The following is a 25768-nucleotide window of genomic DNA, read 5'->3' as shown; positions in this document are numbered from 1 at the left end:
TAGGAGTGTGGTGTGCAGTTAGTGGTAACAGTTCAATAGGCCCAATTTTTTTTAAAGAAACACTTAACAGTGAAAGATATATCCACAACATTTTCAACTGTTTTGTAATGAATTGAGTGAAAGAGAATGAAGCTTTGCATATTTTTAACAGGGTTCAGCAAGAGCTCTTACAGCCATTCTTACTTTGTACACAATTCTCTGTGTATTCCATGACAGAATCATTAGCAACAATATCTGGCCCCATTGGAGTCTCAATTTAACCTCATGAGATTTCTATTTATGAGGAGCACTAAAAGATGGAGTGTACACAGCAAATTTGCACATGTTATAGGATCTCAAGAGTAATATCCACAAGTCAGTTAAACAAATTTCTCAAAGGGGATAATATCACATCATGAATTATTTCTTGAGTAGATGTCAGAAATGTGTGGAAAACAATGGCATTCTGTTCCAGAATCTCCTTGCATGACATGTGTGAATACACAATTTATTTGCGTATATTGTAAGTTTACTGCTGTGTAGTGATACAGACCGAGCAAGTGTCCAGTGCAAACTAGTTTTAAATTTCCAAAATCTGGTCATTTATAAAAAAAAAAAAAGTACTTCTTAAAGTTTTTACTGCTACAGTGTATAATTTATCAATTAAAATAAGATATAATGGGATGATACTCCCGATATTAGAAGTTAGTAAATGTTTAGATTTAAACTTGCATATTTCATTCGTTGCCATTATTACTAAGAAAGATAGGAAAGAAGAGCAAAGCATGTTTCTTTTTTACTAGTTCAAAATTCCTGTACCAAGGAAGAGCGCATGTTACTGACAGCTGCTTGTCATTTACAATGTCCTTTTTATCACTTCTCTCTCTCTCTCTCTCTCTCTCTCTCTGTGTGTGTGTGTGTGTGTGTGTGTGTGTGTGTGTGTGTGTGTGTGTGTCCACAGCTTGTGGTCTAGTGGCTAGTGTTGCTGCCTCTGGATCACGGGGTCCCGGGTTTGATTGGGGATTTTCTCTGCCCGCGGACTGGGTGTTTGTGTTGTCCTCATCATCATCATCATCATCATCATTCGTGACTGTGGCTCGGTTGGACTGTGTGAAAACAATTGAACTGTGTAAAAATTGCGACTGATGACTGCGCAGTTGAGCACCCCACAAACCAATCATCATCATCATCATCATCATCCTCATCCTCTCTCTCTCTCTCTCTCTCTCTCTCACACACACACACACACACACACACACACACACACACACATACACACACTAATGTAATATAATTAATAATCCATGTCAAATCTCTTAATATTACTGAAGGATGGTTATTGATAGCAAAATTACTACTGAATTTCGTAAACAGCTAGCAAATATGTCTAGATAATAAATATATTATTCAATGTTAAACGGTTTTCAGTGCGCGGGGGGGGGGGAGACTTTATTATCAGTTGTAGTGATATTTGAGATAGACTATAGTTTTCTGTTCTGCTTCTTTCTTTATCTGCTTTCATATGACTGAACTACTGTCAAGATAAAATGAGAACATTAACATCAAAAAGATTTAAAACGAAAGAATCAATGCCAAAGACACTGAAATCATTCAGTTCTGATACTAGTCACTAGTCAATTCCTAGAGGATCAGCAATTCTTGGGCTCATGGAAATCGAACTGGAATGTGATTCATTCCTAATTAAAACCATTATGAATAAACTTTGTTAACTCTAATATTTTTGCAGTAGTATAGTATAAGTAAAAATACTACCTACTGGCTACCTACTTAACATGTTGCATACCTGCTGCTGTGCCATGATTATTGTTGCAGTTCCTGCCGATTTTTGTAAGACGTGTGCAAAATGAGCGCTCCTTCCTTATTTGAATGTAGCTGCACTTATCTACATCTACATCTACATTTATACTCCGCAAGCCACCCAACGGTGTGTGGCGGAGGGCACTTTACGTGCCACTGTCATTACCTCCCTTTCCTGTTCCAGTCGCATATGGTTCGCGGGAAGAACGACTGTCTGAAAGCCTTCGTGCGCGCTCTAATCTCTCTAATTTTACATTCGTGATCTCCTCGGGAGGTATAAGTAGGGGGAAGCAATATATTCGATACCTCATCCAGAAACGCACCCTCTCGAAACCTGGCGAGCAAGCTACACCGCGATGCAGAGCGCCTCTCTTGCAGAGTCTGCCACTTGAGTTTGTTAAACATCTCCGTAACGCTATCACGGTTACCAAATAACCCTGTGACGAAACGCGCCGCTCTTCTTTGGATCTTCTCTATCTCCTCCATCAACCCGATCTGGTACAGATCCCACACTGATGAGCAATACTCAAGTATAGGTCGAACGAGTGTTTTGTAAGCCACCTCCTTTGTTGATGGACTACATTTTCTAAGCACTCTCCCAATGAATCTCAACCTGGTACCCGCCTTACCAACAATTAATTTTATATGATCATTCCACTTCAAATCGTTCCGCACACATACTCCCCGATATATTACAGAAGTAACTGCTACCAGTGTTTGTTCCGCTATCGTATAATCATACAATAAAGGATCCTTCTTTCTATGTATTCGCAATACATTACATTTGTCTATGTTAAGGGTCAGTTGCCACTCCCTGCATCAAGTGCCTATCCGCTGCAGATCTTCCTGCATTTCGCTACAATTTTCTAATGCTGCAACTTCTCTGTATACTACAGCATCATCCGCGAAAAGCCGCATGGAACTTCCGACACTATCTACTAGGTCATTTATATATATTGTGAAAAGCAATGGTCCCATAACACTCCCCTGTGGCATGCCAGAGGTTACTTTAACGTCTGTAGACGTCTCTCCATTGATAACAACATGCTGTGTTCTGTTTGCTAAAAACTCTTCAATCCAGCCACACAGCTGGTCTGATATTCCGTAGGCTCTTACTTTGTTTATCAGGCGACAGTGCGGAACTGTATCGAACGCCTTCCGGAAGTCAAGAAAAATAGCATCTACCTGGGAGCCTGTATCTAATATTTTCTGGGTCTCATGAACAAATAAAGCGAGTTGGGTCTCACACGATCGCTGTTTCCGGAATCCATGTTGATTCCTACATAGTAGATTCTGGGTTTCCAAAAACGACATGATACTCGAGCAAAAAATGTGTTCTAAAATTCTACAACATCAACGTCAGAGATATAGGTCTATAGTTTTGCGCATATGTTCGACGACCCTTCTTGAAGACTGGGACTACCTGTGCTCTTTTCCAATCATTTGGAACCTTCCGTTCCTCTAGAGACTTGCGGTACACGGCTGTTAGAAGGGGGGCAAGTTCTTTCGCGTACTCTGTGTAGAATCGAATTGGTATCCCGTCAGGTCCAGTGGACTTTCCTCTGTTGAGTGATTCCAGTTGCTTTTCTATTCCTTGGACACTTATTTCGATGTCAGCCATTTTTTCGTTTGTGTGAGGATTTAGAGAAGGAACTGCAGTGCGGTCTTTCTCTGTGAAACAGCTTTGGAAAAAGGTGTTTAGTATTTCAGCTTTACACGTGTCATCCTCTGTTTCAATGCCATCATCATCCCGGAGTGTCTGGATATGCTGTTTCGAGCCACTTACTGATTTAATGTAAGACCAGAACTTCCTAGGATTTTCTGTCTAGTCGGTACATAGAATTTTACTTTCGAATTCACTGAACGTTTCACGCATAGCCCTCCTTATGCTAACTTTGTCATCGTTTAGCTTCTGTTTGTCTGAGAGGTTTTGGCTGCGTTTAAACTTGGAGTGAAGCTCTCTTTGATTTCGCAGTAGTTTCCTAACTTTGTTGTTGTACCACGGTGGGTTTTTCCCGTCCCTCACAGTTTTACTCGGCACGTACCCGTCTAAAATGCATTTTACGATTGCCTTGAACTTTTTCCATAAACACTCAACATTGTCAGTGTCGGAACAGAAATTTTTGTTTTGGTCTGTTAGGTAGTCTGAAATCTGCCTTCTATTACTCTTGCTAAACAGATAAACCTTCCTCCCTTTTTTTATATTCCTATTAACTTCCATATTCAGGGATGCTGCAACGGCCTTATGATCACTGATTCCCTGTTCTGCACATACAGAGTCGAAAAGTTTGGGTCTGTTTGTTATCAGTAGGTCCAAGATGTTATCTCCACGAGTCGGTTCTCTGTTTAATTGCTCGAGGTAATTTTCGGATAGTGCACTCAGTATAATGTCACTCGATGCTCTGTCCCTACCACCCGTCCTAAACATCGGAGTGTCCCAGTCTATATCTGGTAAATTGAAATCTCCACCTAAGACTATAACATGCTGAGAAAATTTATGTGAAATGTATTCCAAATTTTCTCTCAGTTGTTCTGCCACTAATGCTGCTGAGTCGGGAGGTCGGTAAAAGGAGCCAATTATTAACCTAGCTCGGTTGTTGAGTGTAACCTCCACCCATAATAATTCACAGGAACTATCCACTTCTACTTCACTACAGGATAAACTACTACTAACAGCGACGAACACTCCACCACCGGTTGCATGCAATCTATCCTTTCTAAACACCGTCTGTACCTTTGTAAAAATTTCAGCAGAATTTATCTCTGGCTTCAACCAGCTTTCTGTACCTATAACGATTTCAGCTTCGGTGCTTTCTATCAACGCTTGAAGTTCCGGTACTTTACCAACGCAGCTTCGACAGTTTACAATTACAATACCGATTGCTGCTTGGTCCCCGCATGTCCTGACTTTGCCCCGCACCCGTTGAGGCTGTAGCCCTTTCTGTACTTGCCCAAGGCCATCTAACCTAAAAAACCGCCCAGCCCACGCATCAGTGTCTGGTGCTGATGAAACTTGGCAGACATGTTTGTATGATGTTCTAATATTCTTGAAGGTTGTGATACCTCTGGAAACACAAGTCTTTATGAACAGAACTTCACAAAACTGGCAGTAGTATCTTGTTTCACTTCTTTTATGATGCGCTTTAATATGTTACCTGAGAATCAGCCAGGTGGATCCTTAGCAGGTACTCTTTTTGTGGGTTGGGTTGCTTCAGTTTCCCCCTCAGTTGCTGTGCCAACTTGTTGAGTACTTTTCCAGGCTCTTGCAACTTCATTTAGGAACATTTTGTATTTTTTGTATATCTGGATTTGTATGTATTAAAAAAGCACAGTTTATTAGACACAAAACTACTTTCTTTGTCCATTTATTGGTTTTCCGGCATTATCCCCGAATATGAAAGATATTAATCAGCTCTTTCTATGCGATTCATAAATTTATTGTACATCACAATACCTTTTGGTTTCTGTTTGGTTTCCCCTTGTTGTGTTTTTTTGTTTTTCTGTCGCAATTATCTTTCCACACCTGCAGCAAAAAGTCACTTTGTCTTCGATATTTGGCTTCCTTGTAGACACTGAGAGATACCTCTTTCGATTCCTATTGTACCACAGAAACCTTGTTTTCCTTTCTAAAATATGGCAATAGCTGTACTATTGTAATAAATGTCTTGATGAACATGACGCCAAATGCCAAGGTGGGATGAAAGTATAGAGAGAATAGTTTCTTGAAGCCTTTTCCTTCCCCAGTGTATATTTCTAGATTGAAGATATATCCACTTACACTTTTGCAAACCATATAGACAAGCAAACCATATCTGATAAGTTTCCAGGATTATATGTCTGGAAATGAAGCCACTTTCTCCATGGTATCGTTGCTTTATCAAGAGAAAGCTCCTGTTCAGGTTCGTATATGGTCTGAAATTTATGTAGGAGGTGCTTTAGCTCAAGTTCAATTTTGTAGATCTGTTTTCTGACCACTCTGTAAGGAATTGCCATTGATGTGGCGTGAGGTCCATATCTGCTCAAATCAGATATTGCTCATTAGCTTGCCAAAAATCAGAGTATCTGTTAGAGAATCTGTTGACCAATAGTCCTTCAAATAATCTTTTTTTATGTACCCTATCAAGATCATCATGCCTAGAAATTTCTTCAATTCAACAGCAGTGATATTCATAAATTTGGGAGTCTTGGGAGATTCTTTGTAATGGTTTTTGTTCTGTTTCTAATACAGGTTTGATTGTGTCGACATCTGATCGAACAATTCGTTCCCTAAAAATAATTCCACATTGCTTATAATGCTGCTCATCTCACTGGGAAGGATTTTTACACCTGGGATTCTTGTAAATGTTCCTACAATAATGATCTTGTCCTTCAGCCAACTTTCACTATCAGAAGCTTCGTCATCTAAATTGTTCACTATTATCTCACTTTAGTTGATTATAGCCATGGTGTTTTCTTCTTCACTTCCACTACTACTATCAGTTACATCATTTGAATCACTTGGAACATGAAAATGATTCTCTGTAAACAGCTCAGCAAGAATCTTGCTTTCCGTCAACTATTTTCGTGCCGTACCACACAAGGCAACAACTACAGTACTGACTATTTTACAATACTGATTGTTGGCGGTAAAATGAAAGATAAAAGTAAGTTCATACTGTTGTTTACTGCTCTTAACCATCCAGTTCATATACAACCTTTTGATAAATTGAAATAGTGGCATGAGCAATGGGTCTCAAAAAACACACATGGAACGAAAAATGTAAATTTGCGTGATTCGTTCAAAGTAGCTGGACGTGGAAACATGTAAATCTGTGTGAACCATACACCGTGTTTAATATAAACTATGCTTTATTTCAAGAATTACTTTTAAACTTCAGTTTTGTTTTCTTTTTTTAATACATACTACCACAAGAAGTGGTAGTATGTGCTGCTTGTCAATTACTCTTTGAAATGCATAAATGCCCAGGCATTTATGAATTTTGGTCATTTGCCCAGGCATTTATATTGAACATTTGTCCCAACTTACAAATGCCCAGGCATTTTACATCACTACTATCACTACTACTGTGGTAGTAGATAGGAGACACAGCATCTGCTTCACTTTACAACTGATGCTTACTGCCCATCTTCTACTGTGCCGTGCATGTGGTCATCGAATAAATGAAAAGATCCTGTACTTCATGATGTCCTTTGGCACAGTGACATAGATTTGAGAATGCTCAGATGCCATGAACATGAAATTGACAGAGAAAGGTATTCTAACAATGGAAAATACAGGATGGAGTAATGACAATATTATGAAAGGGATAGATTGCTACTCACCATAGTTCTTTTTGACAGCAACGAGATAAAAGCAAAAGTATATTGAAATCAAATGCCTCCAATTGCCAATTATGCTATAGTTTTATTCACACAACCGGTTTTGACTTAGTTATGAGTCAATCTCAAGTGTATTAAGTGTTTTTTGCTACAGCTGATGATGACAAACACTGTCTAAACTTATACACTTTGTTATACGAACAAGCATTCCTCAGCACATAAACACTTAACACACTTCAGAATGACACATTATTGATTTGAATCTAGTTATATCAATAAAACTATTACACAATTGACAAGTGGAGCATTTGATTTCCGTAAATATGCAGTCAACAATTGCATAAGTACTCCAACCCTTCAAGGAGTGACAACACAAATGTTTCTCAGGATAAAGACAAAAGTATTGAGTCTTTCTACAAGTTGCTGTGACAGGATTGCAATAGCAACTACAGCAAAGCTGACTCACATACACACACAGAGGAAATGTTCATTTAGTCTCTTACTTTTAAGGAGAAATAAGTTTCCTTCTCCAGGAGGAACAGGCTCTTTGAGGAAACTGTTTCTTGATTTAAGCCTTTGGGTAGTCTGTCAAATTCTTTATAGTATGGATGTGGAGTTCTGCATTCTCTTTTTCTAGGCAGCTGCAGGGGCAAAAAACAATATTCTCCAGAAAATTGCTAAACCACAAGTCTAAACAGTTAAGCAGGCTGCAGACTGTTGATAATACAGTGTGGAAAAAATAAAACTGGCCATGGAAATATTTACAATAAGACTGGTGCTGGATTGACCCTTGTTAATGAACATCACAGAAGACACTGGAAATGGTCACTGTTTATGTCGATGCAGCACTGTGCTTGGTTTGTTAAACTGTGAGCCAGGCATAGCAGGTTTGCCTGAGGGGTTAGCTGCAATCTCATTTCAAGTGTTCTGCTGTAGCTCATCCAGTGTGTGAGTACAACGGACACTTCAATTTGCCTCACAGGCAAAAATCAGAGAGAGAGAGAGAGAGAGAGACCAGGCAGTTTAGGTGCCCAGAATATTGCTCTGCCTCTGCTGACTGCCTCACCAAACACCTCATGCACTCGTGACAAGGTTGTCAAAGCAATGTTGCTTGATCTTGCTGAAAATACCCATACAGTTGATCGTCTTCTGTGAGTTGATCCACATATGAAGTAAGCAACTTATGGATGTATGAGGTAGCATTACTAGTATGGTTAAAGAATCATGTTATGATGCAGACACCAGTCACCATGCACCAAACACCAATCTTAGGATTATGCAACAGCTCTTCAAAGTATTGATGAGCTTTTCTTATGCGTAATGGTGCATGTTCTGTGAATTCACGTACCCTGATATGCGGAACCTGGCCTCATCCGTATCAATAAAAGAGTCCAAAAGTCCTGATTCCACTTCCGTTTTGATAACATTTCATTATGATACTCTGTTAATTCTCATTTGTACAGATAAACAGCATTGAAATTTTGTCAATCTTTTTTCCAGGCTTTCCTTCACTCGAACAATGTTTTCTGGTGTTTGAATTCTTTTCAGGTAGTTATGATTTTTATTCACTGCAGAGCCCATTTTGCACTATTTTGCCGCTAAGTTTTATGTTGCAGAATTTTCTGGAGGTTTTGCCAAGACACTTCCAGTCTTAAACTCATGTACACACAGGTCTGCAGGTTGTTTACCATGTTTTATTGTGAGTAAAATTTTGTAGTTGGTTCAACTGTTCACTAAACACATCTACTTCTCTCACTCACTCAAATGTAATAACATTGCGAAGTATTTGTGGCATAGCATGTGGGAAATGCACATATGTAGACACAAGACAGCAACCACTTGGAGAGACACGAGACAGCAACCACTTGGAGTGTCGAAATCATGGTTTCCAACATTTTCTGTGTTGAGCAACTCACTGTTCATTAACAAGGATTAATTATGCATCAGTCTTGTAAATATTTTCCATGCGAGTTATATTTTTTCCCACTCTGTATATGAAGAAGTTAAAGCAAAAGCCTTGTCTGCTGGCCCTGTCAGGCTATTCACTACTGACTGGCCGCCCTGTCGTCCTCTGCCATTGGTGTCATTCAGATGCGGTTTGAGAGGCAGTCACCACACTGCCCTCCCTACCATTGTCATTTTCTCAGACCTTTGGAGCTGCTACTTCTGAAATGAGTAGCTCCTTGTTTAGCATCCTGGGGCTGAATGCACCCTGTTTCAGTCCTCCCACCAAGGTAAACTTACTGACAGTCCTGTGAATCAAAGCAGGGTCCTCCACACAGCAGTTAGACATACTGACCACTTTGCTGCAAAGGTGGATGTATGAAGAAGCTACACTTTTGAAAATTCATGACCTTATATCTGTCAGTGAGGGAAACAAAAATTGAAAAGTTTACAAAATTTATTTTCTAAATCACGTGTGGTACCTGTGATCTGCAACTCTGTGGTTTCAATGTGACCACTTTATTGCTCACTCTTATTAGTAATGATAATTCCTCTCTGCATCAACCAATCACATATAGACAGATAAACAATTACTGTACAGAATACCAGTATCTCCTCTTGCCATCTCGCTTGCTCATTGCTTTTTTGTCTACATACATCAAAAAAAGTTTTGCATCACCACGGTTCCCAGAAATCCTGAAGATAGACATTGACAGTGAATATTTTATCACAGACACAGTCCCTTTGACTGTTCAGAGATGTCACTAAGTCTGCCAAAAGATGTAAGCACCATGCATGAGCAGTGCCTATTAGACGCAGGGGGTCCGACAGCCGACCAGTTCCAGTCATTGCACCAAGAAGGAGGTACATGGCTCGTGTTGTTTGTAGTTCAACCGTGCCTATACACTCAATGCCGCAGTTCGATTGCGTCCGCATTGTTACTTTGTGCCAGGAAGTGTCCAGGTGTTTCGGAATGAACCAAAGCTATGTTGTTTGGACAAGGAGGAGATACAGAGAGACATGAACTGTCGATGACATGCCTCGCTCAGGCCGCACAAGGAATACTACTGCAGTGGATGACCACTACCTACAGATTATGGCTTGGAGGAACCCTGACAGCAACGCCACCGTCTTGAATAATGCTTTTCGTATAGCTACAGGACGTCATGTTATGACTCAAACTGTGCACAATAGGGTGCATGATGTGCAACTTCACTCCAGACTTCCAAGGTCGGGTCCATCTTTGCAACCATAACACCAAGCAGCGCAGTACAAATGAACCCAACAACATGCCAAATGGACCAATCAGAAACGGCATCACATTCTCTTCACTGATGAGTGTCGCATATGCCTTCAACCAGACAATTGTCAGAGATGTGTTTGGAGGCAACCCAGTCAGGCTGAACACCTTAGGCACACTGTCCAGCGAGTGCAGTAAGGTGGAGGTTCCCTTACGTTTTGGGGTGGCATTATGTTGGGCTGAATTACGCTGCTGATAGTCATGGAAGGTGCCTAACAGCTGTACAATACGTGAATGCCATCCTCCGACCGATATTGCAACCATATCGGCAGCATATTGTCTTCATGGATGACAATTCGCGTCCCCATCGTGCACATCTTGTGAATGACTTCCTTCAGGATAACGCATTGTTCAGCTAGAGTGGCGAGCATGTTCGCCAGGCATGAACACTATTGAACATGTCTTGTGGGATCTATGCCAAATTGCTTTTGAGGATTTGGACAATCTGGACCAACAGTGCTTTGATGGACTTGTGGATACTGTGTCATGGCGAATGCAGGCATGCATCAATGCAAGAGGACTTGCTAGATTACGCACCTTCCTTTATGGTCTCATGCTCTGTACTCTATGTTTATATGATTTTTCTAAAAAGAATTACATTTCACAAGCCTCCATCTTAACAGTTATTTTTTGACAACTCATTTGTTTAAAAGCCTCACGTATCACCTAAGTTGTTTAACTCTCATTTCCCATTTTAAAAAGTCTTTTACTAATCTCCTGTGAGTGGCAACCATAAATTTTGATGATCATTTTTGTAATCTGCAGAAAAGTTCAGTTCCAGTACATTTCTTCATTTAAAATACAACAAAGCTTTTCATATTAGTGGCATCGGTTGGAATCTGTCATAATAGCTGAAAATATCTTAGATGTAAAAGAACTGTATGTATGAAATGTGAAATCAAACAATCGAGGATTGGTTACAATGTTAATATTGTGAGCATTCCATGACTATGTAAATTTTAGACGTTGTGCATTGTACTGTAATTGTAATCACAGTGTCAGTTGACTTCAAGTAGGTATTTTTTGCGTCCTTAGAGATTTTCATTGTTGTAAATAAATATAACGCACACATCCATGTACTCAGCTGCTGGGATTTATCTTGATTCATAGTGCACGAGAGCATGCTGTATTATCAGAGGTACAAAAAAATAAGAGAATATGACGAATCCTTTAAAGTCAGTCAATATGTTCAACAGTTTGGAGCCACTTTTTCCCCAAAACTATTACCTAAGCACAAGCATGTGCACCCCCCCCCCCCCCCCACACACACACACACACTTTTTTATTCTTTGGAACATACTTGAAAAAGGTTAAAAGCTCTGTCCGCTGTGCTTGAGAATCATAATTTAGAATGTTATAGCCTTTTTTTATTTCACTGAAATTGTATTTGGTGTGAGTGGTGTTAGAATTCCTGTTTGGCAATTTTTGTGTGTTTTCCCCAAAATGTCAGAATGGTTTATTTGAAAAGTATATAACCAATTTCCTTGCTTATCCCTGTCCAATTTCTTCTTGCCAGTCGGAATTTCAAAACCTAATTTTCCATTCTTCATTGAGGTACACAGCATATTATATACCATTCAGCAGTCATGTTATGTAATGTATTTAGAAGAAAGGTAGTCAGTTGTTTGGTCCTCATTGAGATGAGTGATTGTTTCCTTCTCACAGCTATAAGTCTTTTTCACCCTTGTTTGCAGTAACATCCAACAGATAACTCTTATTTGTTTTGGTTTCAAGTCTTGTCGCCACCTTTTGTATGTTCCATTAGTGCCCTGCATTGAATGTGAGTTCTTGCAGCTCAGTCAGTGAATGCAGATAATCACTGAATGTTTGTGCATGGTTGTTGTTGTTCCAGTAGTTAGCATCATTGCCATCTCTGCAGTTGTTACATGCAGGTTTGTTTGCAAAATTTTTCCTTGACATCCTTAATGTTTTCTTGTACAAGACATTAAGTACTTATATTGTCATCAGGATGCAGCCTTGCTGTTCTTGGGACTATAAACCAATTTCTTTCTTCAAAAACACTCAAAAGGGCAGTGGCTCTTTTCTACATTAAGATCTAGACATCTAGGGATACTACACCATTGCTAAGTGTAAAACGTGGTGAGGAAATAATAAATAGAATGGCAACAAAATTTTTAGGTGTCCATATTAATGATAATTTGAACTAGAAAACATACATTTTGGAACTCCTAAAACAACTTAGTTCATCCACATTTGCAGTTAGAATCGTTATAAATCTTGGGGAGAGGCAGACAGTAAGTTGACGTATTTTGCATATTTTGATTCAGTGATGTTGTATGGAATAATGTTCTGGGAAATTATTCTTAAGAAAGAAAGTCTTGATGGCTCGGAAATGAGCTGTAAGAAAAATGTGTGGTGCTCACCCGCGATAATCTTGTAAATGTCTGTTTAAGGCGTTGGGCTTCCTAACTACTGCTTCACAACATACTTATTCCCTCATGTGGTTTGTTGTAAATAATTCATTGCAGTTCAAAAGGAACAGTGATGCACATAATTTCAATATGGTATAAAAATGACATTCATTACTCCATATTAAAGCTGTCTTCAGTACAAAAGAGGGGGCACAATGCTGCAACTAAAATTCTAGGTAACTTGGCAAGTGATGTAAAATGTCTGACAGACACAAAAGTAAAATTTGAAAAACAAACTGAGAAAGTTTCTCCTTGACTACTTCTTTTATTCCATAGAAGAATTTCTGTTATCATAATGCGTAAAACATGGTTGGGGTAGGAATCAATAACTCGTGTACATTTAAAAAACAAAAAGGAAAAAGAAAAGAAAAAAAAACTTAAAAATGTTCAGCATGTAGCAATATTTACAAATTGATTTGGAGTGTGAGTGTAAAATGAATCGTTTCACATAATTATGTTTTATTGTGCAAATGATCTATGGAACACGAAATAACTGAACATCTTTTTATAGTCATGCGAAATCGAGCCAAGATAGATCCATCTTGCAAATGCCAGCGGAGCAGCCCAAGTCATTGTTATAGTAGTATCTCACATGATGATAAACTCTTTTTCATATTCCAAAAATGCTATTTTTACTGGCATGCTATCTAATTATTATTTTTTTTATGAATAAAGAGATACAGAGCTCATAACAGTGGGTAAATAATCTTAATAATGCACCTCAGTAATTGGCAACAAATACAATTATTTTACCTCCTTCAGGAAAAAGTGGTAAGAATAGTAAAAAATATACTGTAGGTATATCTGTCAACACTATTGAAAGCATTTATCTTGTTCTCTGCATCTTGTTTACTAAGACTCACATGGTCTGAAAATGAGCTTGATCAGTTTGAAATCCCCATATGAACAGTAAAATAAATAAATAATTAAAAAACTGAAGCTTATTGGTTACTGTTTTAAGCCATCACATATTAAATGTTCAGTGTTCTTTTCAAACTATTCTGGATTTAATGAGATGTTTTGTGGGATGTAAAGGAGGCAGAATGGTAATTTTGAGCAGGTAATTTTTGATGCAGCTTTGTGTGGTGAACTGTGAATTGGCGTTTCTTATGTATTGCTTTTCTCCTGTAGTGTCATTCTTTGTTACAGGTCACAATGGGCCAGTGCGGTTAATAGCACATTCCCCTACAGCACCAGCATTTCTCACTTGTTCTGATGACTTCCGTGCTCGCTTTTGGTTCCGACGTATGCACTGATGAGCTATGGTTGTGTGTAGTCGTATTTTTATATTCTCCCATAAATCAGTGTGTTTGTACATGTGATGTATGCTAGTAAAGTTGTTACTCATGTTTAAAGATATTGTGAAACACCATTGATGTTAATGATTGAGTGGAGATCCTGTTACTTGTTGTAAATTACTTCTTTCATTGGGTACATATTAATTTTTGATAATACATTAAGAGACAAACAAGAAAACTCTGTGGTTTTATATATATGTTGGATGAAGAGTCGAAAAAATTTACAGCAACAGTAACAATTGGCCATTCGCCATATTTAATAACTTTGTTACATCTCAGCAGACTACTACTGTAATGCTACAATAACACAAGGTAAAGTATAAGCATAAATACAAGCATATTTCCAGAGGAATGTTAAGAATTATTATATATATTTTGGACAGTCATTTCCCAGCCACAAAACTAAGCAATGATAGTGGGGGCTCAAGAGGATGTACTAAGTAACTTGATTAATATTAAAAGCATCATGTTTATAGTTCGTCATTTTATCCTCTCGTGAACTTCATGTCCATTAAGGATTGTTGGCAAATAATGCAACCAGCTACAAATTGGTTGTATTATTCACGTACAGTCAAGTTTTACGTTTTAAAACCTGAGTGTTTTCAACAATGTATCTCATATTGGCAGTTTAACAGTTGGTCTGTGGGTGAACAGTTTCTGATCAGAATGAGATTTTCACTTTGCAGCGGAGTGTGTGCTGATGTGAAACTTCGTGGCAGATTAAAACTGTGTGCTGGCCCAAGACTCGAACTCGGGACCTTTGCCTTTCGCGGGCAAGTGCTCTACCATCTGAGCTACCCAAGCTTGACTCACGCCCTGTCCTCACAGTTTACTTCTGCCAGTACCTCATCTCCTGCCTTCCAAACTTTACAGAAGCTCTCCTGCGAACCTTGTAGAACTAGCACTCCTGGAAGAAAGGATATTGCAGAGATATCTCACTCTGGAAACATCCCCAAGGCTGTGGCTAAGCCATGTCTCCGCAATATCCTTTCTTCCAGGAGTGCTAGTTCTACAAGGTTTCCAGGAGAGCTTTTGTGAAGTTTGGAAAGTAGGAAATGAGGTACTGGCAGAAGTAAAGCTGTGAGGACGAGTTGTGCTTGCGTAGCTCAGATGGTGGAGCACTTGCCCGCGAAAGGCAAAGGTCCCGAGTTCGAGTCTCAGTCCAGCACACAGTTTTAATCTGCCGGGAAGTTTCATATCAGCGCACACTCCGCTGCAGAGTGAAAAACCTCATTCTGGAAACATCCCCCCAGGCTGTGGTTAAGCCATGTCTCTGCCATATCCTTTCTTCCAGGATTGCTAGTTCTGCAAAGTTCGCAGGAGAGCTTCTGTGAAGTTTGGAAAGTAGGAGACAAGGTACTGGTGGAAATAAAGCTGTGAGGACGGGGTGTGTGTCGTGCTTGGGTAGCTTAGATGGTAAAGCACTTTCCCGCGAAAGGCAAAGGTCCCGGGTTCAAGTCTCGTTCCGGCACACAGTTTTAATCTGCCAGGAAGTTTCAGTTTCTGATCATTCCAATACACAGGAATATGAAGAACATCCTTATTCACATATTTTATCTCATGACTTTGTGTGATGGTTGCAACACAATGAACCAACTAGGCTCCTTTTGCACAGCATGCTAAATTCATGAATCAATAAATTAGCTGTTTTTAGTCAAATTTATTGCTTGTAAGTTACTGCTTCACAATATAGGATTTCAGTTGTGTTGGCCTTTGACTTATTCAATGAAGATATGACTTTGTTCTTCATTCTCTCTTAGTTGCTTGACAATTTCTTTGAATATGGCAATAAAAGACTTCATCTCCTCTTTGCTTTTGATTATTGCTGTTACTATACAGTAAATTTATTTATACTTTTCTTGAATAATGTACGAGCACTGTTCATGTATATAATCCATGTAGTGTATCAACATAAAATTCAAACTTCTGTCAAACCAGAAACTCCAACATGAAACTTCTACTTACAAGTCAATCCAATGAATGGAGGAATCTGAACATTTTATTTGTTCAAGTAAACATCACAACTATTGTCAAGATTGTATTAATTCTCCTATATATGTAGACTGAAGGTCTGGATGAAAATTTGTACCAAGGATGAGATTGAAAACCGGGTCCCCTGCTTGCTAGTCAGAAGAACTGACCACTAAACTACCTGCACAGTCGCTTTGCACAACTGCATGAGCTACCCTAGCATTCTCCCTCCTCAGTTGAAATTCCCATTCACACCTCAACCAACTTGATATACCCTTGAAACACAAACAGCACTGCAGAGGCTCTCCAACTGTATTGGAGTAGCATCTCAGCACAGAGTGAATTGGGGGATTGTGCCTGAAACTCGTGCAAAGGTACTTTAATCAAACTAAACTACTATATGGTTCCAGAGATCATTTCATGTCTCAAGCATGTATGACATATACAGGGTGGTCCATTGATCGTGACCAGGCCAAATATCTCACGAAATAAGCGTCAAACGAAAAAACTACAAAGAACGAAACTTGTCCAGCTTGAAGGGGGAACCAGATGGCGCTATGGTTGGCCCGCTAGATGGCACTGCCATAGGTCAAATGGATATCAACTGCGGTTTTTTAAATAGGGACCCCCATTTTTTATTACATATTCATGTAGTACTTAAAGAAATATGAATGTTTTAGTTGGACCACTTTTTTCGCTTTGTGATAGATGGCGCTGTAATAGTCACAAACATATGGCTCACAATTTTAGACAAACAGTTGGTAACAGGTAGGTTTTTTTAAATTAAAATACAGAACGTAAGTTCGTTTGAACATTTTATTTCGGTTGTTCCAATGTGATACATGTACCTTTGTGAACTTATCATTTCTGAGAAAGCATGCTGTTACAGCGTGATTACCTGTAAATACCACATTAATGCAATAAATGCTCAAAATGATGTCCATCAACCTCAATGCATTTGGCAATACGTGTAACGACATTCCTCTCAACAGCGAGTAGTTCGCCTTCCGTAATGTTCGCACATGCATTGACAATGCGCTGACGCATGTTGTCAGGCGTTGTCGGTGGATCACGATAGCAAATATCCTTCAACTTTCCCCACAGAAAGAAATCTGGGGACGTCAGATCTGGTGAACGTGCGGGCCATGGTATGGTGCTTCGACGACTAATACAACTATCGTGAAATATGCTATTCAGTACCGCTTCAACCGCATGCAAGCTATGTGCAGGATATCCATCATGTTGGAAGTACATCACCATTCTGTCATGCAGTGAAACGTCTTGTAGTAACATCGGTAGAACATTACGTAGGAAATCAGCATAAATTGCACCATTTAGATTGCCATTGATAAAATGGGGGCCAATAATTCTTCCTCCCATAATGCCGCACCATACATTAACCCGTCAAGGTCGCTGATGTTCCACTTGTTGCAGCCATCATGGATTTTCCATTGCCCAATAGTGTATATTATGCCGGTTTACGTTACCGCTGTTGGTGAATGACGCTTCATCGCTAAATAGAACGCGTGCAAAAAATCTGTCATCGTCCCATAATTTCTCTTGTGCCCAGTGGCAGAACTGTACATGACATTCAAAGTCGTCGCCATGCAATTCCTGGTGCATAGAAATACGGTACGGGTGCAATCGATGTTGATGTAGCATTCTCAGCACCGATGTTTTTGAGATTCCCGTTTCTCGCGCAATTTGTCTGCCACTGATGTGCGGATTAGCCGCAACAGCAGCTTAATGGGCTACTTGGGCATCATCATTTGTTGTAGGTCGTGATTGATGTTTCACATGTGGCTTAACACTTCCTGTTTCCTCAAATAACGTAACTATCCGGCGAACGGTCCGGACACTTGGATGATGTCATCCAGGATACCGAGTAGCATATATAGCACACGCCCGTTGGGCATTTTGCTCACAACAGCTATACATCAACACAATATCGACCTTTTCCGCAATTGGTAAATGGTCCATTTTAACATGGGTATTGTATGGTATGTGAAATGTCAGATCCCTTGAGGAGAATATTATGGAATTGAAAGAGGATGTAGATGAAGATGAAATGGGAGATATGATACTGCGTGAAGAGTTTGACAGAGCACTGAAAGACCTGAGTCGAAACAAGGCCCCCGGAGTAGACAACATTCCATTAGAGCTACTGACAGCCTTGGGAGAGCCAGTCCTGACAAAACTCTACCATCTGGTGAGCAAGATCTATGAGACAGGCGAAATACCCTCAGACTTCAAGAAGAATATAATAATTCCAATCCCAAAGAAAGCAGGTGTTGACAGATGTGAAAATTACCGAACTATCAATTTAATAAGCCACTGCTGCAAAATACTAACACGAATTCTTTACAGACGAATGGAAAAACTGATAGAAGCGGACCTCGTGGAAGATCAGTTTGGATTCCGTAGAAATATTGGAACACGTGAGGCAATACTGACCCTACGACTAATCTTAGAAAACAGGTTAAGGAAAGGCAAACCTACGTTTCTAGCATTTGTAGACTTAGAGAAAGCTTTTGACAATGTTGATTGGAATACTCACTTTCAAATTCTGAAGGTGGCAGGGGTAAAATACATGGAGCGAAAGGCTATTTACAATTTGTACAAAAAGCAGATGGCAGTTATAAGAGTCGAGGGGTATGAAAGGGAAGCAGTGGTTGGGAAGGGAGTGAGACAGGGTTTTAGCCTATCCCCAATGTTATTCAATCTGTATATTGAGCAAGCGATAAAGGAAACAAAAGAAAAGTTCGGAGTAGGTATTAAAATCCATGGAGAAGAAATAAAAACTTTGAGGTTCGCCGATGACATTGTAATTCTATCAGACACAGCGAAGGACCTGGAAGAGCAGTTGAATGGAATGGACAGTGTCTTGAAAGGAGGATATAAGATGAACATCAACAAAAGCAAAACGAGGATAATGGAATGTAGTCGAATTAAGTCGGGTGATGCTGAGGGAATTAGATTAGAAAATGACACACTTAAAGTAGTAAAGGAGTTTTGCTATTTGGGGAGCAAAATAACTGGTGATGGTCAAAGTAGAGAGGACATCAAATGTAAACTAGCAATGGCAAGGAAAGCATTTCTGAAGAAGAGAAATTTGTTAACATCGAGTATAGATTTAAATGTCAGGAAGTCGTTTCTGAAAGTATTTGTATGGAGTGTAGCCATGTATGGAAGTGAAACGTGGACGATAAATAGTTTGGACGAGAAGAGAATAGAAGCTTTCGAAATGTGGTGCTACAGAAGAATGCTGAAGATTAGATGGGTAGCCGGCCGAGGTGGCCGAGCGGTTCTAGGCGCTACAGTCTGCAACCGCGCGACCGCTACGGTCGCAGGTTCGAATCCTGCCTCGGGCATGGATGTGTGTGATGTCCTTAGGTTAGTTAGGTTTAAGTAGTTCTAAGTTCTCGGGGACTGATGACCGCGGATATTAAGTCCAATAGTGCTCAGAGCCATTTGAACCATTAGATGGGTAGATCACATAACTAATGATGAGGTATTGAATAGAATTGGGGAGAAGAGGAGTTTGTGGCACAACTTGACAAGAAGAAGGGATCGGTTGGTAGGACATGTTCTGAGGCATCAAGGGATCACCAATTTAGTATTGGAGGGCAGCGTGGAGGGTAAAAATCATAGAGGGAGACCAAGAGATTAATACACTAAGCAGATTCAGAAGGATGTAGGCTGCAGTAGGTACTGGGAGATGAAGAAGCTTGCACAGGATAGAGTAGCATGGAGAGCTGCATCAAACCAGTCTCAGGACTGAAGACCACAACAACAACAACAACAACATTGTATCACAAAGCAAATACCGTCCGCACTGGGGGAATGTTACGTGATACCATTGTACTTATACATTTGTGACTATTACAGCGCCATCTATTACAAAGCAAAAAAAAAATTGTCCAAATAAAACATTCATTTTTCTTTACGTACTTCACGAATATGTAATAAAAAATGGGGGTTCCTATGTAAAAAAATTGAGTTGATATCCACATGACTTATGGCAGCGCCATCTAGCAGGACAACCATAGCGCCATCTGGTTTCCCCCTTCAAGCTAGACGAGTTTCGTTCTTTGTAGTTATTTCGTTTGATGCTTATTTCATGAGATATTTGGCCCGGTCACAATCAATGGACCACCCTGTATATGCAAACTGAAGTGATGCATGAATATTTCTGCCAAGTCTGGGATTCAAACCCAGGTATTCTGATCACTAGGCAGATGCACTAACCACTAAGCTACACTGGCACAATTGTGCAGTGCCACTGTGTGAGGACAGTGTAGTGGTTATTGCATGCGTCTAGTAAGCATGAGACCAGGTTTCAAATCCCAGCCTTGGTACAAATTTTATACGTCGCTTCAGTCTGCATATATTTGAGACTTGAATAGGTTTCTGGAACCATATAGTTTCATTTGACTAAAGCACCAGTGACTGTGTTTCCAGCAGTATCCCTTTTTTTATGCTGAGGTCCTATTCCAATACACTTAGAGAGCCCCTGCAACACTGTTTGAGTTTTCGGAGAATACCAAGTGGGTTGAGGCATCGTTGAGAATTTGGATTGAGGAGGAAGGTGTGCTAGGGTAGTCCGTGCAGTTGTGCAAAGCCACTGAGCCAGGATGGTGTACTATTGGCACATCTGCCTAGGGAGCAGGAGACCCATTTTTGAATATCTGGCTTGTTACACATTTTCATTCATTACTTCAGTCTGCTTGTATACATCATAGCTGTTTCGACACCTGAAAAGGTCTCTGGAACCACATAGCTTCATTTGAATTTACCAAGGGATTTACACTTCTCCAAAGTAGGCCAGCAATGCTTGGAGCTTCTATATTTGTGTCTGCTCCGGTACTTCCTCTCACGTATCTACTGTGTACGCTGTCCTATTTTGAAGTCATATTCCATACCTTGGGAGGGTTCTCCGCATGCAAATAAAATAACAAATTTGCAGCATAATTGTGCTCTCCTCCTGTTTTATGGGGTTTGTATGCAAGTATCATTCTGTAGGGAGACACATCAGTCCTCTGGAGTGGTAAGTAACACTACTAAAGTGATAAAATTTCAAGAAGCACAGCTGTATGTTTACCTATGTTCAGTTTGTCATAGTAATTTTTTATCAAGAAGATGGATTTCATGTATTTGAATATAACTTGAAATGACAATGTTAGTTATGGGAAGGCAAAATCTTGGGGCAATAGCAAAAGGAAGTTTTGTTGAGACAAACACTTGCCAGCAAAGTAAAGAATAGAAACTAAGTCCGCCTGCTCTTCTGCTGTTCCATATCACCATTTAGCCGATGTTTCTGCAATTTTTTCTGCCATTACTTGTGAAATGAGTTTCAAGTTTCTCTCAGTTATAGTGAGACCTAAGGCAGAGCCCATATCAATTTTTTAACACACCAGCATTCTATATGTTGTAAGATAGTACGTATAAAAGGCTGTTCAAGCACTGGTGAATTGGATATTCTTGTTACTTGGAGTTCATTTACTTCTATTTTTAATTTATTTTATGCCCAGCACCTGCTCCCCAATTAAAACCTGCAGATAATAATTGAGGAACGATAGCAATAAAAGAACATTGAGAAAAGAGAATGACATATGAAAAAATGTATCGTTCTTCCTGCCCAAGTACTGAAAAAGTCAAGTAAGATGTACAAAATAAGATACTTGGCTTGTCTTCAATTAACATCATTACAGAAATGTCTGTATGTTCTATGAATAGAATTGTGCATTTTTAATGTATTTGTAGTTGTGCTGAGAAAAATTATGAACAATATATCCCAGGAACTTTGAACTCATGTGTGAATTTGTTCTGTCTGTCAAGAGAGTAAAAAATTACATTTTTGACAAGTCTGCATAAAACATGAGAGAGTTTGCACTATGGAGTATATCAGTCTTGCCAGTAATAATAAAGAAGACTGATACAGAATAGCATTAGGAAAGTGATGTTATTCATTTGGAATGTCTGACTGACGATAATACATTGAATTTTAGAATCTAATTCTGACCCTAAACATTCCTGTTGAGCAGGGCATGCTGAGGCCATATAATTGAGTTTCCTTTGTTGTGTTTAACTCTACTGCTAAGTCTGTTCAGTTAGTGACAAAGGGTTATTCATGTGTCAAAACTATGCTCTTATATATTTTGTTTTTCCAGTTGTGCATAATATTATTTGTCATTTTAAATCTATTTAAATAAGGCTGGAAAAATAAGCTGCTCACTTTTTAGAATCCTATCTGTCTTAATAGCACTGTAGAGATAACTCTGAAAAAGGGGTTGGGTGCAAAAGGTGGAGTAATATTGATTTTCAGGTATATTGTATGTAAAACCCTTCTCGTATAAATCCATGTTTTAGACTTTGCCCCCCCCCCCCCCCCTGTGTGTCATCCGCCATCTTGAAAAAAAAAACACGAAGAAAGGGCACTGTTTTTAGTTTTTCCTCAGTATCTCACTTCCAGTTTTCTTTTACTCAAAAATATGCTGTTATCAATTTCAAAGATCATTAAACTTCCTACAAGTTTCGTAGATTGGAAAATTGGAAATTTGTGGTAAGATCTTATGGGACCAAACTGCTGAAGTCATCGGTCCCTAAGCTTATACACTACTTAATCTAACTTACGCTAAGGACAACACACACACACACACACACCCACGCCCGAGGGAGGACTTGAACCTCCTACAGGGGGTTGAAAATTTGTTTTTCTTTTTCAGAAATACTTATTCCCCAAAATTTGCATGAACCTCATGGACTACATATATATGTTCGATACATAATGGCTTAAGAATACTATTTTTCTCTAAGAATGGTACTTCTTGTTTCGAGGCAGCTTTCAGCAAAATTGTTACTGTAACATTTCTCATGGTACAAATATTTTGTACGAATCTTGAAGGAAATTAAACCTCCTGCAACAATGGTTATTATATATTCTGCACAAAACTGCACTTAAAAAAGTTATTAAGGTGAAACCACTGATATACCTAAATTTTTTCAATTACTTGACATTTTTGCAGATTTTCACTGCGTTGTATCTCAGCGGCTGTTCTGAATTTTCCAACATGTAACATATGAAACTTGCAGGAAATGTAATGCTCTTTAAGAATGATAGTGGCATAATTTTTTACTCAAATGCACTGGAAGCAAGTTACTGAAGAAAAACTGAAAACTGTGCCATCTCGTAATGCTTTTTCGACATAGCAGATAGTGGACATGGGGGAGGTCTGGAACTTGGATTTTTCGTGGAGGGGTAATATGTACAACACACCTGAAAATCAAAATTACTCCACCTTCTGCAATCCAAAATACTTTCTCTACTGGGTTATAAATGCTGTTGAACTAATGGTGTCTATTGTGTAGTATTTCACCTTTGGATTACTTCCTAAATGGAGCCTGCTACTTTAAAATTCAAAAAATGTTTTTACTGGAATTATCTTTGAATGTGCTGTCAGCAGAGTTTCATATTACAATGGCACTGGTGGATTCATATGATGAGATGCCGTGGAAGGTCAGAAATTTTGCTGCTGAAATGCCGAGGGAGGTTCTGAATGCAGTCCACAGCCCAAGTAATACCAATGGCAATGCTGTCATGTCAACCAGGAAGACTTGGGGCACATTAATGCCGACTTGAGTGTCCTGTGCCAGCGTTCCACCAGCTGTTGCTTTCCAGGTGGTAGCTGGTGGAATGATGATGAGTGATCTACATAAAGCTGCTGGTTTGTTGAACAAAGACAACTCAAATTGTCGACCTTGATCGTTCAGGCACCCTGACCTTGAAATTCATGTAGTGAGAAAGGCTTGTGCCACTGAATTTGTATAAATTTCCATAACAGACATGGCTTCAACCTAGCAAGTACACCTATCTATAGCTGTGAGAATATATTTGAGTCCTTGTACTGGGGTAATGGCTCTACAAGGTCTGTCTGATCACAAGAAAAATGGAATATTGGTTATTGAAAGGAGCCAAGAGGCTTGCGGACATAGTGTCCGACTGGCCAGGTTAACAGATGTTATCCCACAAATGACAGCCATGTCACATTCCTGGCCAAACATACCTGTCTGTTAACATATGAACAATCGTGTTGGCCCCAGAATGAGTGAGGTCATCAATTGCATCAAAAACTTGTTTCCTACAATGGAAAGAAAGGAAAGGTCAGAGTGGGATCTGAGAAACGTCACACCAGGTGAGAAAGTTGCCCATAGGTACCTGTTTTGGCTACATTCCAGCCATTTTGTATCTTAAGAAACTCATGTAAGTCCTCATCCATTCCTGTGCCATAGCTAGCTGGGTTAGATCTACTCTCGCAGAGAGTACGTTGATTCTTGAGAAGTAGTTGGTGACTTATGTTATCAGCTTATCACAGGTGATGGAAATCAGTAGTGAATTGTGCAGTGGATTCTAACTGGCGAAACTGCTGAGGAGAGCGAGAGTTGCAAATGTTGTTAAATGCCGAAGAAACAGGTTTACGATCTGTAAAGAAAGTGAAGTGGTATGCCTCAACTTGTTGTTGGAATTGTCTAGTAGTTTTGTAGACTGCTAATACCTCATGGTTGTAGGCACTCCATTTAGTCTGTCTGTCAGACAAATTACAGGAAAGCAAACTGTGGAGCTGACATGACCCCTTTACCTTCTGGTGCAGCATCACCCCTATAGTAGTCTGGCTGGCGTCTACAACTTACAGCCTGTGGCACTGAAGGCAGAGGGTGAGCAAAGTGGAGTGCCTCTCACAAGGAGGATTTGACTTTGTGGAAAGCAGACAACATTTCAGGTGTCCACGTGATGGTGCATTTTCCTTGTGAAGTGATGTGGTGCATTTTCCTTGTGAAGTGATGCGGGAAAGTGCTGCTGTGAGTGGTGCCTGAACTACCTCTATATGGCAGCTATAGGAATTAGCCATGCCTAAAAAAATGGTGTAATTGTTTTTATGCCTTGGTAAAGGGAAACAATTGCAACAAGTCCACTGTACATTCTAAGGGCCAGTCAACTAATGTCACATAAATTCCACTGCTTGTTTGCGGAACATGCACTTGTAACTGTTATGTTCAATCCGTAGTCTGTAGCTGAATTTCATGCTCAGTAGCAGATGCAGAAAAATTAACATGTCTTTGAGGTATGCAAAGCAGGATTCAGCCCTCGAAAAAATGTTGTCATGTTCGTGTGGCATTCTTAAGGTTGAATGGCATCTGTGTGTATTCAGATAGGCCAAAAGGTGTGATTACCACTGTCTTTTGTACTCCCTCTGGTGCTACTTGGATTTGATAATAAGCCTTTTGGACATCAATAACTATATATATTTATGAGCCTGCCAGAGCAGCTGTAAAATTGTGTAAGTGGAAAACAGGAAAGCAATCTGGTGTGGCGCGTACATTCATAGTTCGATGGTCTCCTCATAGATTTCATCAACCACCTTTCTTTCGAACTACGTGTAGGTGAGACACCCATGGGTTGTCTAAACATCTGATAACCCACATAGCCAACAATTCTTCATACTCTTTCTTTGCAGGAGCATACTTATCAGCAGCCAACTTACAGGGCTTGTAAGCCACTGGTGGCCCTGGGATAATGGGAATATTGTATATAGTGTTATGTTTTTAGTTGAAACTGCTGCTGTGTCCACAGTCATACTGTGATCCCTGAGATTACGTAAGTGCTCTTGAGCAATAACAAGCACAAAGCTATTGTCTGAAATGAAATGTGT

At 39.6% G+C, this 25768-nt stretch overlaps 1 protein-coding gene across 1 annotated transcript in view; it reads left to right on the top strand.

Annotated features, from left to right (window-relative positions):
- Window positions 1-14147, top strand: part of LOC126262459 (cleavage stimulation factor subunit 1) — a 197277-nt gene extending 183130 nt beyond the window's left edge. The window contains exon 10 of the mRNA XM_049959115.1: window positions 13942-14147. Within this exon, the coding sequence (XP_049815072.1) occupies window positions 13942-14048 (107 nt within the window). The 3' untranslated portion in view covers window positions 14049-14147. The remainder of the gene's footprint in view (window positions 1-13941) is intronic.
- The last annotated feature ends 11621 nt before the right edge of the window (window positions 14148-25768 follow it).

Source organism: Schistocerca nitens, chromosome 6 (genome assembly GCF_023898315.1).
Source record: "Schistocerca nitens isolate TAMUIC-IGC-003100 chromosome 6, iqSchNite1.1, whole genome shotgun sequence".
Lineage (NCBI taxonomy): Eukaryota > Metazoa > Arthropoda > Insecta > Orthoptera > Acrididae > Schistocerca > Schistocerca nitens.
Note: the sequence above shows the minus strand (reverse complement) of the source record. Positions and strands in the feature narration are given on the sequence as shown.